This window comes from Mesocricetus auratus, unplaced genomic scaffold (assembly GCF_017639785.1).
Source record: "Mesocricetus auratus isolate SY011 unplaced genomic scaffold, BCM_Maur_2.0 Super-Scaffold_100001, whole genome shotgun sequence".
Lineage (NCBI taxonomy): Eukaryota > Metazoa > Chordata > Mammalia > Rodentia > Cricetidae > Mesocricetus > Mesocricetus auratus.
The window spans coordinates 973402-989499 of NW_024429187.1; the positions used below are offsets into that span (position 1 = coordinate 973402).

General features: G+C 37.6%; 1 protein-coding gene across 1 annotated transcript in view; it reads right to left on the bottom strand.

The window, feature by feature from the left end:
• Positions 1 to 372: 372 nt before the first annotated feature.
• Positions 373 to 16098, bottom strand: part of LOC101823350 — a 70580-nt gene continuing 54854 nt past the window's right edge. Inside the window, exons 9-13 of the mRNA XM_040743690.1 lie at positions 14832 to 14921; positions 13745 to 13969; positions 12080 to 12222; positions 10455 to 10555; positions 373 to 518 (exon numbers count right to left, since the gene is read on the bottom strand). Of these exons, the coding sequence (XP_040599624.1) occupies positions 389 to 518; positions 10455 to 10555; positions 12080 to 12222; positions 13745 to 13969; positions 14832 to 14921 (689 nt within the window). The 3' untranslated portion in view covers positions 373 to 388. The remainder of the gene's footprint in view (positions 519 to 10454; positions 10556 to 12079; positions 12223 to 13744; positions 13970 to 14831; positions 14922 to 16098) is intronic.

Below are 16098 nucleotides of genomic sequence, written 5' to 3' on the forward strand. Positions count from 1 at the left end.
ATGGGAGCCCACAACTATATTATAGTTCTTAATTGTGCTGTCAATTAAGACAGTTTATCTTAATTAACTTAATAGTGAGATACCCAGGCTGTTTATTAGAGTTTTTATTTAGTTTTATGAGTGTTTAAAACACAGAAAGAACAGATTTTTCAGGGGCTGGGGATACCAGAGTAGCTGTATCTTTTCTCATCCAGGAAGGAAGATGGCCTCTGTGCTGTCAAGTCTGATTCTAGAGACCGTTCCCAACATCTTCCAGGTCATCTCTGTGTGCACAGAGGACTAAGTCCTGTGACCAAAACACTTGTTTATGAGGAGTCACAGATTATTACAGTAAACACATGAGCATCAGCACACTCTATTTTACCTTTATCATTTGTTGGAAAGTGAATCAGGGAATGGAAAGTCTCTTCTCACAGACACAGTGGTAGAGTTGATCACATCCAGCATCATCTATTCTTGTTTTAGACAGAAATGCACATCTTCTAGAGTTAGGATTGAAATTCATTATGTTCAAGTCACTAAAGAATAAAAACAATGAGCAATTGTTTAGTTTTGAATGTTCACTGGAATGTCATGATTTTGAAAACTCTATTGGCCAAAGTATATAGAATATGGAAATATTAGTCATAAGTTCATCACTAAAATGTTTTATTTTCTATAACCTCATTAAAAAGAAATCATCTCTTGGTCATACGAAAATCCCCATCTTATTACACAGTTGCAATTTTTGGTCAGCAGGTAAAATTCATTTTCAGTATTTCCATGCAATTATTTTATGTTATGCCTGCTTTGCCACTTATATATTGTCAATAAACATGCCAGGTAGAAGCAAATGTGTATTGCACCCAGAACAAGGTCTCATATGCTGGTGTTTTAAGGAATGAGGGAGGATTTGGAATACAGTCATAGATGAGAGACTATACCTAATGTTTTGGCCTATTTTTCCTTTCTTCCTCACCCACCTCATAGTTAATGGGTCTGTACTGAAATATGGTCATATACTGAATTTTCTATATATAATACAACTCTGATTTATGCAGGATGGTATAGTAGAAGCCATAACTGCCCATCTATAAAAAAGAAAAAAACCAAAATGTTGCAAAATAAAAATAATGTACTTAAAAATTATAAGGAAGAGCAAATTAGTATATAAGCTAAAACAGAAGGACTATGAGTACCAGTTCAACTTTGACTATGAAGCAAAATCCAAAGTCGATCAGTGATAATGAATTAATAAATAAGATCATCCTGTACAAACTGACAGAATGAGATACCTACTCAAGCTGAGGTGTTCGCAGGAGTTAGAAAAAATACTCAAAACGTCAGGGAAGAATCATAGCCTGTTTCCCCCATAATAGTTAGAGAAAGCTGACTGAAGAATACACTCAAAGCGAAGATCCTCAATAATAAGTCGATCCAGGCATAGTGGGGAGCAATCATGGTCCTAGTATTTGGGAGGTGGGCGTAGGAGTATCCCAGGTCAAGACACAGGGAATTTGGGGGGGCACTCCAATATACATAGAGTATGAGGCTAGTCTGGGCTAATGAGTCACCGACAAAGAAAATGAAAGTGAGAATGAAAGCCATTCATACTGTGAGACTCCAAAGCGATTGGTCTTTAGCAAACTAAATCACTTTCTTTGAATCTTGGGAGAAATGGAATATTCAAATTTACCATAGGAATTTAAAAGAATGGAAAAATAAATGAAAACAAGTGGCTTGCGGGATACAGAAAGAACATATTAGATACATTAGGAATAGAATGTACATTCGTCAGCCATGGGACAGGCTCATGGGTGTAGTCAAGAAACCATGTGTGTATATTGAACATGTGCAAAAAGAAGAAATGACCCAGAAGATGCCAACTGTTTACAAAAGTTACTTACTAAAAAATAAAGTGTATGCTTACACAGTGACTTGTACATGAATTGGTATGATAGCTTTCATAATTGTCAATAGCTCCAAATGGTCAAAACTTAGAAACACACCATAGGTTCACATATGGAGAAAATATCATAGTATATTTGTGTAATTAAAAAAGGTGCTTTGTAACAACAAGATTGAACCACTGATCCATGGGAAAAGCTTGAGTTAGCTAAATTAACAATAATGAGAAAAAGGAGCCAATCACAATCTGTACATAGCATAGGACTCTCTGGATGTGGCCATACTAACTGATAGTACAAGAGCACATGTCAGCTGGGCGTTGGTGGCACACGCCTTTAATCCCAGCACTCGGGAGGCAGAGGCAGGCGGATCTCTGTGAGTTCGAGACCAGCCTGGTCTACAGAGCTAGTTCCAGGACAGTCTCCAAAGCCACAGAGAAACCCTGTCTCGAAAAACCAAAAAAAAAAAAAACAAAAAAACAAAAAAACAAAAAACAAAAGAGAGCTCGTGTCTACTTGGCTAGGGCCAGGTGGCAGGCAAGACGTAGAAAAGAACTTTGGGAGGTAATGAAATTGCCCTGTTTTGTTTTAATGGTTTCTATTGCTGTGATGAAACAGCATGAAAGGTAACTTGAGGAGGAGTTTATTTTATTTAAACTTTCATATCACAGTCCATCATCAAAGGAAGTCAGAGGAGCATCAAACTGGGCAGGAGCTTAGTGGCACAATCTGATTAATGCCAGTGACCATGTCAGAGGAGTGGTAGATGACATTTGACTTCAGGAGACCGGCCCACCATGAAACAAGATCCTGATGGGTAAATCTTGGACAGGAAAGACTGCGAGAATGCAAACCCTAGAACATTTTTTGCTTCTTCTGTGCCTTCACATGTTTGCTTGTTTAGTTGAAAATTAACTTAGGTAAATGTAGGATAAAATGTTATCACTGCCTCTGATAAAGCAGAGGCTGCAGAGGATAAAAAATAAAAAAGAAGGGTCATACAACTAGAACACATGAATTTCTATTGAGGATTCATATATACTGTGGCTTAGGTTAATGATTAAGAAAAACAATTGAGTCCCAGTACCCCAGTTAGCTTAAAATCTTTAATATTAATGTAGAGAGACTGTTAACAAATTTCAGTGTTCATCGTAGCTGAAACAAAGTCTTAAAATGACCTCACTTTATATTAAGATGTTTTGATAATAGTTTTGCAATGAAAAACCCTAGAAAACAATCTAAAGTTCACAAAGACACATAGCTAAGGAATAGATTCATTTGGTTAGGGAATCAAAAAACCAAGTGGCCCAATTATTACTACCTGACATACTTTTCTTGCTAGGATTGATTGTTGATCAAAGACAATGATTACTTTCTTGTACACATTTCTGCCCCTAAACTTCTGATACAAAAAGAAAAAAAGTACTATTGATGGGTGGATTTGTAATCTAAAGATTAAAAGTAGAGCTAACTGATTGCTTTTCACATGTAAAAGTTTAGGTTTGTGACTCTTTTAAGATTCCTTACAAGATTACCTTTCAAGAAAAGTCATAAAGTGGTTGACTCTTTCTTTGTAACCACAATACGCAGCCTGACAGCAAAAGAGCTGGCTGAGAAAAATCCCTTGCTTGCTCATACCCTGTCAACTTATGTCAAGTTTCTTAGATATAAACGTATATGACTTTATTTTAATCATGTAGGAGACATGAAAAACATGTTTTTACCTGTGTTCATTATAATAATTTACTTGAAACGCAGATTATAACCACATTATAATTTCTATATTGTCTGAAAGATTTTGTTTAATTATGTAAGCTGTAGAGGAAAAATGCAGTCAGAGAATAGAGAATAGAGAATAGAAAATAAGGAATACAGAAGTAGGAAACCATCAAGAGAATGTGTGAGTGTCTTTCTCCTTGCACCCTTAGATTAAAATGGTGTAGTCAGTCAGTCTGTGGATTTCCTTTGAGCCCTGCCCTGCTGGAGGCTGGCTCCTCATTCAGGGGTAGATGCATATGTCACAAAGGAGAGCCACTTACTGGCTTGCTTCACCAAATTTTCTCAGCCTACATTCTTACAGCATGCAAGACTAACAGTCCAGGGGTGATGCTACCTTCAGTATGCCATGGCCTCCCACATCAGTCACTAATCTGGCACTAGTGAGATCTTCACAGATCTACAAGAATGACACCAACTGGCATTAAGGCTACCTTAAATGCCCTCCCATGATAATGAGAATGATGACTACCTTATATGCCATCCTAGAACTCTCATCCAGTGACTAATATGAACATGAATTTATTAGAACATATTTAATCTACATTCCTTGAGTTTAATCATTTCAGTATGATGTGTAAAAGAAATTGCTTGTCCCTAGAAAATATTTTGCTTCATATAAATGCATTCTAAGATGACAAATTCTACTACATGCAACAAGTAAACAGTAAGAAACCAGCTAACAAACAAACAAAAACCGGCATCTGCATTTTAGTTCTTAATTGTGCTGTCAAAGCCAAGGATATTAAAATGATTTCTCCTAGTAAGGATGAAATACATGCACTATTTATTAGGGATTTTTTAAATTAAGCTCTACACGTCATTTGGGAAAAAAAGAGAGTGGTTTCTCACAGCCTTTAACTGACGGCATCCATTATACACACACAAGCTTCTGTGTGTACAAGAAAGAAAAATGGCTTCTGCTCTGTTAAGTTAGACTTCAGAAGAATATTTCTTCCCTTTCCAGCTCATCACCCTATTTACACAGCAGAGACGTGTGGCTAAAACATTTCGCTGTTAAGTGGTCATAATCGTCAGAGGAAACCGACAAAGATGACCACATTCCGTTTTTACCTTTCCTATAAACTGCACACCATACCACAGAATTTTTCCATTTTGTTTTCAAAGATACAGGAGTGAGTTCTAACACAGTCATCGTTATCTATACCTGTTGAGCTGAAACTTTCAGTGCCTCCTGTCTTACATAGTGATCTTATTACTGTCAAGTCACTATAAGATGAAAACAATAATGGGCAGTTACTTAAATTCAAAGTTTATGTTGATTCAGTTCAGGGTTTTTAAAACAAGACTTATTTATGAAAATGTACAGAATATGGAATTAGATATAAGTATATTGATAAAAAGTTTCAATTTTCTCTAAACTCATAAAAAATGGTCTTGGGCCAGTGGCATGGCTCAGTGGATAGAAGCCATTGGCACCAGACAAGGCAGCCCAGAGTTCACGCCTCAGATCCCACACAACAGAGAAGTGACTCTTTCAATACTCCTCTAACTATACCTGTGCTGTGACCTGTATGCCACAGTACTTGTGAATGTATACACAAAAAATAAATAAATGGAATAAAAGATAAAAATGGTCTTTTCACCACAACTTAAATTCTTATGTACTTCATATTGTTAATTTTTTGTGAACAAGTTAAATTAATTTTCAGTATTTCCATGGAACAATTTTATAACAAGATTTCTTTCCTCTGATACCTTTTGCAATAATGACAATTGTAAAAGAAGTAATAATGCATGCAGCATACAGGAAAAGGCCTTGCATGCCTGTTTAGGAAGAAAAGTGACATTTGTAGTAACTGCTGTTGTGTTTTTTTTCATCTTTCTCCCTCCTCAGAACTATTCAGACTTCACTGCAACACCATGATGGACTGACTTCCCTATAATGCAGCACACAGCTGCAATCTCTGATGAATGATGAATACTAAATCCACAGCTACCTTCCACTGGAAAAAATAATTCAAAATTTTAAATAAAAAATAAAACACAGACAGGCAGTGGTGGCACACAACTTTGATCCCAGCACTTGGGAAGCAGAACTCTGTGAGTTCAAGGCCAGACTGATATACAGCATAAGTTCCAGAGCAGCCAGGGAGAAACCCTGTATTTAAAAGGCAAAATAACTATAATAATGATAATAAAATAAAGTAATACTAAAGAAACACAAAGAAAGGTGATATATGACTATAACCTAGCATTGGGGAAGCTGTTTTAAGAGGATTACAAATCCGGTCAGACTGGACTATGGAGCAAGACCCTGATCAAGTATTAACTAATAGTTAAAACTTTCTTCGATACATTAATGGACAGTCAGGAAGCAGACTTCCATGTAGACCGGGGCTTCAGAACAGTTGAGACTCCCAGAGCATCAGTAAACCATGACAGCCAGTCTTTCTAATAGGTTATGCAAAATAAATAGTGAATCTATGGAAAATGATATTAAAACACTGAATAATGAATCCAGTAGTATAATGAGATCATGGCCAGTTAGGGAAATACAGTGACTGTTAATCATGCTAGCCTAATGAGAACTTAATCAAAGACTACCAGACAGAGAATGAAATCCACCAAACTCCATGGGAATGAAATAGCAAAGAGATGACACATTAACAAAACATCACCTCGCTTTAACTTTGGATTTAAGCTATGTGGAAATAGAGGGTTTAGATTTATAACAGGAAAACATAGGGAAGAAAATTAAGATAAGTGGCCAGTGGATCATATAGAGACCAAGTAACATACATTGAGAATGAGTACACACATTGTTCAGCCACGGGGTATGATTATGAGTACAGTAAATAAAGCAGGTATGCTGAACATGAACAAAGAGAAAAAACTGTAGCAAACACTAACTATTCAAAAGATACACTTGAAACTCTTATTCTGTGTCATAAGCTCTTAACATCACCCACATGGTGATGCCCATCTGGACCTCTATACAAGAAACACAAGCTCACAGCTGTCCACGAGGTTCATCAGAAGCTGACATTGTAAGTAAGTGTCCAAGCTACTATGTCTTCCCACTGGAGAGAATATTTGTGATGGTCACAGAAACCTGACCACTGGGATTCTTTACTGAAGCCTCATGTTTATCCCTAGTAATCCCAGCATCATCAGGGATCAGCTCTGTACTCACAGTCTACAAAGACCACTTAACCTGGAGACTGCATCCTTTCAGCCACTGGAACCTCACTCTAAATGTCACCACCTGCCCATTTCACTCTGTATGGTGCTGTAGAGATACCAGCAAATTCATTAGTCTTGTTGCCTTTCACAGTGGCAAACACCAGCAACTCTGGTGCTCTGGAGGTAGATGCAAAGGAACAGAGCTAGCCTGTATGAAATGGTACTTCATATAGAAAAAACAAAATCAACAACAATGGTGCTAATCTGTATGTTTTGAACATATTAGTACATCTTATAAAGCCTACTGTCCACTGGCCACTTCTGTGATAGTATGACTGCCTCTGTGACAGTGTGGCCACCTCTGTGACAGCATGCTTGAGAGTGTCCTTGGAGAAGAGAAAGGAAGTTATTTTCCTGCATATTTGGAACCTAGTTGTCCACACTGTCAGGTTCATGTACATTTAAATAGAGGTGAGGTAGAGCTGCCATGTTCAAGGGCACTGAATGAAAGACTCCTGAGAAAGTTACCACTACTGATGCCTCAGAGAGTTTCTGCAGCAGTTGAAGAAGAAATTCACTGAAAACTACAAAGAAAATGCCAGCATGAACAAAATCCTGCAGACAACAAGATGGCCACCTAACACATGTAAAATAAGTATGGTTGATATCTTTAAAGGGATAAAAGAGTATAATCACATCTACTTGTAGTCTCAGCACTTGAGAAGCACTTAAGAGATGAAGATGCAAGGATTAGGAGTTCAAGATGAGTCTGGGAAACATAAACTCCTATCTCAAAACAACAAAACAATAAGAATTAAATTATGTTCAAATATAAAATAACTTAAAATGTAACTAGGGCAAAAACAATTATTAGGGGATTTTAAAAATTATAATTCCAAAAATCAATAATCATTAAAAATGACAAATATGTGATATGAAGGGAGTTGGGGGGACAAAATGTGAATGAGTACTGGAAAAATGGACAGAAGAGAATAAATGATGGATCAATCAAAACTAATGATACATAAAAGGACTTATGGATACCCACTAGTTATTAAACTCAAGAGTTTACCAACACAAAATAGGCTCCATTTTCATTGTTTGATTTGGGAACTTTGTTTGCTTGTTTTGGTCAATGTTTTGTCTTATTGGTTGTTTTTTTATAGTTTGATTTTATTATCTTTTTATTTTTGATTTTGGGAGAGAGAGAGAGGGAGAGGGAGAGGGAGAGGGAGAGGGAGAGAGAGAGAGAGAGAAACATAAGGAGGAAAACCTCATCAAAATATACTCTATGGAAACATGTAATTTTAAAACATCAAAATAAAAATTTTAAAATGAGTTAGATCCATAGAAAATAGGAGTTATTAAATGAAAATCAAAATGCAAGGCAAGGGATACCTCCAAAGGAATTAATGGTCAGGGAGACTGCAGAGGTCTCCAAACAGCACAGGCTTTTGCCATGCACTTGGTTTTTCCACCATAACTACATGGTAACATCCTGTTGGTGAGGATACCACACAGTGTCAGGACACAGAAAAATCAATCTAAAACCAGTCATGAATATATTCCCGTGGGTTAGCTTTCAATGTGTCAAAAGTTCCTTTGTACACTGCCAGGGAATTGTCTTAGTTTTTTTTTAATTAATCTTTTTTTGAGGGGGGGTTCCACAATACATTTACTTATTTTTTTAATTTTAGAAGCACTCTTTTTAAAAACAATTTAGTTTAAATTAGAAACAAGCTTGCTTCACATGTCAATCCCAGATCCCTCTCCCTCCCCTCCTCCCCTGCCCCCCACCAGTCACCCCGACCCCCCCCCCCCCCCAAACCCCACTCCATTCCCCAGGGCAGGTGAGACCCTCCATAGGGCATCTCCAGAGTTTAGAAGCACTCTTAATTGAATATCAGTTCCCCATTCCCTTGCCCTCCTATGCTCCCATGCTCCCCACCAACCTCCAACCCATCCCCCCACCAACTCCCCAGAGATAGTGAGGTCCTCCAGTTTGGGTTTTAATTGCTGTGAAAAGACACCATGAGCTTGGCAACTCTTATAAGGAAAACATTTAACTGGGGTGGTTTATAGTTCAGTCCATTATCAACATGGTGGGAAGTATGGCAGCATTCAGGCAGACTTGGTGCTGTCTACATCTTGATATGCAAGCTGCAGGAAGTTGACTGACACACTTGGCAGTATCCAGAGCACAGGAAACCTTAAAGCCAGTCCTCATGACATACTTCCTCCAACAAGGTCACCATTGCCTAATAGTGCCACTTCCTATGAAATTATGGGGGCCAATTACATTCAAAATACCACAGGGTTAAAATATATAAATGGTCTTACCTAGTATTAGGTGCTGAATGCCATGATACTGACTTGCTAGGCAAGATGTGCCCACTTAAACTATTATTTTTGTTATTGGAGTTGAAGGATGTCATGTTTGATTTTGTAATCCAAACCAAAAGCCCATGATTGTGGAAGTCATGGTCCGTTGATGGGTGAAGTTCTGTGTATATGTTAATAAAGCACTGTTGGCCAATTGGGAACAAGATAGGTGGGACTAGGAGTCTAGGAGGATTCTGGGAAATGTAGTGAACTGGCTGTTGCCATGTGACTCCTGGGAGGAACGGATGTGATAGGAGTGCATCCGAGCAAAGATAAGTTCTTATAAAATATATATGAGTAATTATGGATTAATAGTCAAGTCAGACTTAGCAGATAAGAAATCAAGCAAATGGCCAACAGCTTCCTAATTAATATAGTGTCTTGTGTGTTACTTGGGGGCTCAGACAGCTCTGCAGGGCCCAGGCAGTTGTCAGGGAAGACAACACATTATAGCCCCTCGTATGAAACCTGATGCTATCATTTTGCTAAGTGGTCATGTGGTCAAACTGCATTCTTAATATTTATGTTTATGGCCTGGATCTGGGCTGCTCTCAACCTCAATTCTATAAGCTTCTTTTTGTAGTGGCAGTGGTTAGTGGAGAGATGCAGAAATGGTCAAGGTGCTTAGGAGAAGAGAGTATGTGCTCAGCCCCAGAGACACATATCCATAAAACCCTTTCCTCAAACACTACCACCAAGACTCAGGAAAGAGGAGGGAATCAGAGGCAGGAAAAAAAAGCAAGAACTAGAGAAGGGAGAAAGCACCATGAAAAACAATCTGTGGCTATCCAATTATAAATTCACATAAAACTTGGAGGTTATAACAATATGACACCTTGAAATGGAAGGTAGATGTACATATGTATGCATATGTGAGAAGGTTCTATATGTATAACAGGCAATTTTATAATCTAACTAGAGAAACAAGTGAAGTGAATATTTCAGATATTCACAGTCATAGTATCTATCAGGATAATCCAGCCACTTCACATCATCTTAAACTGTTGGTTTGCTTGTGCCCTCTGCATCTTAGGACATACAATCCTGAGCTGTGTCAGCATTACACACTAGCAGTCAGCTTCTAGACCATTCCTCTTCCCTCTCTAACACTTGCTCAAACACTGCCTTATGCATCTTGTCCTTACCTGTGAGTTCCACTGAAACTGAGGAGAGCCATGTGAAATGAGATTTTTTTTAAAGCCTCTGCACACCATTCTCCCAACACCTGCACCAATGTTAGGCGTGGGGGTTCAGGAAACTCACAGTTTAGATAGGCTATCGTCAATCCATTGCCATTTTCTTCTTGTATCATATGATAATCCAATCCAGTGACTCTTTGGATTAATTTGGAGCTGAAGGAATTTCTGCAAGGGAAATGACACATATGATAAAATTTCTATTTGTTTGGCGAGAAAAGAATCAGCACAACAGTTCCCAGACATTCTTATGTCAGTTCTCTGCTGTCCTGTCTTCCAGTGTTTCAATCCCTCCAAGTTCATTTTAAAGTGATTTCCTACTAGTAGATCATTTATGTCTAAACCAATGTCAGTTACACAAGTTATTTAAAATGAAAACTTCTGATGTTTACAGATACCGAATTCATGGTATGATTTGTGACTGTGTTTCTCAGATAGTCTCACTGTGAGGTCAAGAGGGACCCTGAACTCACAATATTCCTGCTTGTGGCTCCTAAAAGCAAGCACATTGGATACATAGCTTGTTAAATAATTCTTGACTCTGGAAATTATTCAAATGTGCATTCCCAAACACTACAGAAAATGTGGGAAGTGTTCATATGGTAAGCAATGCCCAGTCTTCAAAGCAAATTCATTACGATGAAAATCCTGTGTAAAAAGCTGGGCAATAAGCTCCATGCTCCATCGAGGATGCTGTTCTGAAGTTCAGATCTGGATGTGAGAGAAACTGAGGAGGAAAGGTACAGATATTTGGAAAAATTAAGTCTCTTACATGTGACATCTAAGTGCATGATGTCTAATTCAATTACTGAATAAATTTCTAAATATGGGTTTAATTTAATTTTGCTTATTACATCAGACGACAATTTGCATAGTTATTTGACATTTAAAATTCTTTTATGTTGTAATTTGTATACATGTTTTAAATTGGTGTATAAATATTGTACCATGTTCTACGTGACAAAGGTTTCAACCGGATCCTGCAAGCATTTATCTAGCAAAATATAGTTTTCATATTAGAAGAAATTTTGTTAGTAATAATTTAAACATCTTAGCACATTTGTTTTCTTTTAATTACTCATTTCTAAAAAATAGACATCTTTTTAAAGAACATAAAAGTAGTATGAAGTAAATATTATGCACAGTGTCATTGAAAATAACCATAGAGTTAACTGGAAAAACCATTTAATTTTACAATTCTCACATAATCTCCAGAGGTCAGATACTTTCCCTATTGTCATCCAACTACTCATCTCAGGCAGTCCCAATTTTGGGTTCCAAAGAGCAAGTCCTAGACTGCAGCCTTTCTTTGTAGTTAGCACTCTATGGATATACATGATTGTTAGTCACAGGATGTACTGTACTACAGTTTTAAACTCCTTCAGGGAAAACATGCTTTTCTGAAGTACTCTCTTTTAGGACCCAATGAACGGGAGGAGATTGCAAAGACACAACTATCTCTTTATTAAGGAATCTCCTTGTAACAGACCATGTATCTTGACTCTAAACCACAAGCAGGAGAGGGCTTCCTGGGAGACTCTCATTGAACAAGTTTGATGACATTACCTGCAAACAATATACAACACTTGAAGATTTCACTTTCAATAAATGTGCCTGGGCTCAGTAACTCGCTATCCAAAGATCAGAGACAGAGCCTAAGAGAATACAATGACAAGTAAGAGTCTACAATACCAGTTCATCATCATCCTCTATCTTCAAAAGGGATAAGCTGCAGTCCTGGCAGGTCTGCTTGCATCCATTCCAGCTTTCCTTGTCCATAATGAAATAATAACATTTTATGCCACAGCAGAACCACTGTGCTTCAACATGTTTGCCTATAACAGAGAAGTAAACAGTTAAACGTCTTATATTCAGGTATACAGTATACAAGGCTGTATTTTGTGACTTAACTCAGATGAGGGTTCTTACACAGCCCACCCCTAAGAATCAGAGTATTTGAGATACCAGGGCTAATGAGCTGTGAGCAAACACGTGCTGCACAGAGGCAGTTACAAGCATCACGGAATTTTAGACCTGCAGCAATGCTCTGTGCCCCAAGTTTATCCACACATACAGTGCACATAAGGTTGTGCAGTAGTCTGTGTTAGATGCTCTTGCTAAGAGAAATAAGAGACACATGAGGAACCTTTGAAGGTGTTAGTCTGCTCTCCTGAATATGTTGATTCCTTCAATACTGTTTCCACATAGCCAAACATGTCAAGTTGAATACATTAAAATGTGGATATTTTTAAAGCAACAACAACTCATGTGATTATTTGGTTTAATGAGGTGCTGAGGAAGGCCTTGTTCTATTAACAGACTTTATCTCCAAACTTTGCTATTTGGTGAAGAGGTATCATTGTGTATCTCAGTCTGTCCTGGAATTTTCTGAGCTATACAGATTTTCCTCAAAGGTATAATCCTCCTGTCTTAACCTCCTAAGGACAGGATCTATAGCAATGTGCTGCTATTTAGAGATGATAAAGCTATTCTAAAATAATGGCACAAAATGTTTTTCATGGGTCTAGAATATTTAAACATTGACACTTTGTCTATTCCTATTACATGTGTTATAATGTAACAGTATCAAAGATATTATTATTCCTTACATAATGAAGAATGTCAACCCCATCATGGTGTAGTAAGATCATACGCAAAAGATCTTTGTAAATTCTACATACCTGAAAAAATTTAATACTGAATGATAAACTGTGTTACAGTTTATTTATTATTAATTAAAGTTAACCACTCATGATGCAAGGTTAGAAAGGTTCCTTGCAATAGTTATTTTTTCATCTTTCTTGCCTCATTCACTGTGTCACTGACAGAGTTACACAAGTGTGCACACCATGGTGAAGCTTCCATAGGTGCTGCAGGGAGCTTCACCATGGTCACAAACAGGTCAACTCTCTCATACCAAGGCAGAAGGAACACACACACACACACACACACACACACACACACTTATTTTTATGACTGCATTCATATAAATGCTGTACGTTCATTTAAGGCTGTTTAGTAAATTCACTCTTACTGGACACTTCTATGTTCTGTCAGCAATAAAGTTGTATATTCAGATTTACCCGCAGAGCAAAATAACCTTTGTTTTCAGTTCTGTTGACTTGTGATTCCATCATCTGCAAGCAGTAGCAGTACCAGAAGAGCCACTGAGGCCTAGAAACTCTAAGATTATCCTAACTCAAGCAGGGCTTTCTGGTGTTCCAGACCCCTACATGAAATAAGGAACCCCCCAAATCCACAAATCACCAGCATTGTAAGCTGCTGAATGAACTTCAAATCTTCTGGAGAAGAACTGATACAGAATAATGGATTCTTTATTCATGATCACCATCATACCTGAGGGCTGTTTGCAATCTAAAACAACTTTAGTTTCCCCATGGCATCTGTTCTGTTTTCTGTTGAGGGAGTCCAGGTACTTTTTGAGGGCCTCAAGTTCTGTAGACTTGTTTCTCAGCATTTCATCCTTTAAATAGCTGTCATTTTGCTTGATGTTGAATTCTTTTTGATGGTGATTATTTAGAGTTTTCTTCAATTCATGATTTTCTTGATCATACTGAAAAACTAAAATTAGTAACAGATATAACACTAAAAATGTTCATAAGGGGTAAACATTGAAATTTAAGATAACAGAGAAAGCTCATGTTTACAGCCAACACATATTACTTTAGCTTGTACTTTGGCATTTAGAAAGTAACACCTCAATTAACTCACTATAGGAATGGAAACATGAATTCTCTCTCTCAGGGTAACTTTAATGAAAAGTAAATGACACAGATGAATAAAAGTATAGTGGAGATATTCCTTTTTTAGAGTCCAAAAAATTTCAAACAAATAACTAAGTAAAGTATCCACTGAATACTTAACATAACATGGAAAGGTGAACTATGAAACTTTAAGAAATGCCACAATTCTCATTGGACTAGAAGGAAAGCAAAATATACATATATGTAGCCATGTCTTAGCAGAGCCTGGGAGTGATTTCTTCTAGAGATGTGAAGGAATCCAGTGGAGCATTAAAGTCTCTGCATAGATGAAATCTCTTCACTTAACAATGTCCTCAAAATACACAGAGGAAAGTGAAAAGAATACTCTCATTTCTTTTTGCACAGCTCTTTCTCACAGAATGTTTACATAAGATTTACAATCGCCTAAGTGCAGAAGGCAGACTGTCACCAATTCCTCAAAAGGAACAGTACCAAGAATGATATAGAACAAGGCAGTACCTAACAGCCTCAGTGTTAATATAATATAATGTGTGAGAACAGGACACTGTACTTTATCCATAAAAAAACGATTACAAAGTCCAGAATTATCTGACACATCCGCTGATTATAGGAAGACAATAGACAGTATGTGAACTGTATAACTGATGTCTAAAGCTATTACTTAATCAGAAAGGCAAAAAAGGACTCCAGTTACTCACTGTATATCACCAACACTGCAACAGCCACCAGCAGAATGCAAGAAAGGATTCCCAGAAATTTTGTAATGAAGTTGCAGGGGACTGAGCACTCTTAAATTTAAAAAAAAATCAATAAAATAATCACCATGAAAAGAGTACATTCCACTAGTAATTATAATTTTGCATAGCATTGAAATAACGGAATATTGGTTTCTAAGAGTTTTACAGAAATTCATTACACAAGATGACTCAACATGTGCTTTCAAAATTACAGATTTCTACGTACAATGGACACACTAAACAACTTCATGAAGTTTCATAGGATTTCAACATTTTTTTCTCTTTTGACCTTGTATTCTCAATCTTCCTGTCTCAGCCTATAAGTATCTAGATGACAGGAACATGCTTCCCACTCAGTTCTACAGGATCAAAGAACATCCTTCAGAAAGCAGTGGTGGCACAGGCACAGTCTAAGTAGAAGACTCCAAACTGGAGCATGTGGTCCACCAGGAGAGCCTAACTGAGCATGAGGAGGAAGGAAATAGTGGTGGATGCTTTTCAGGATTTAGGAGACCATGGCAGTTCTGGAGCTGACCTGTATATAGCCCCATCCTAAAGGGGCCTGAAGTCAATTCTCTCCTTCTTCCCATAAGTTATATTTTTCTCTAGACAATACTAAACAACTCTTTGTGGATCTGAAGTGTGTGGAATTTCAAAGCCATTCCTCTATTATCACTACATCAAAGAAGTTAAAGCTCTCAGCTGGAGATGGACTGTGATACTGTTAGGAGAGTAAGTTGAAAAAGAGGAGAGAAAAGTGAGATTTCTGGTTTTTTATTAATAATTGTAATTATTATTTGACATTTCTACAGATACACAATGTAGTTTAGTCATCCCAGCTCCTCTATCCTCTCTCACATTTCCCCCTATTCTTCCTCTGCAGAATCTTCCCAAGAAGAGACTTCGACTTTAGACAACTTTTCCTGCTTCATTGAGTTACATGTTGGAACAAATAAAACAATCTTCTGTTAGAGTGAAAGCATTGTTTCTAAAGCACAAGTTGCATTTTTTTAAGATTTCATTTCTCACTCCCCCACCAATCACAGCCCCAACATCCATTCAATAGGCATGGCTCTTATGGCCAGGCTGCTCCATTACCATCCCCAGATACATCATAGGGCCTCAGAGGCACAGGCCCCACCTGTACAGATGGAAGGAAGAGTGTAGTGGCTGCTCTTCGAGCTGGACAGCTGTACTCTATATGCCTTAGTCCATGGTGCTTCCACTC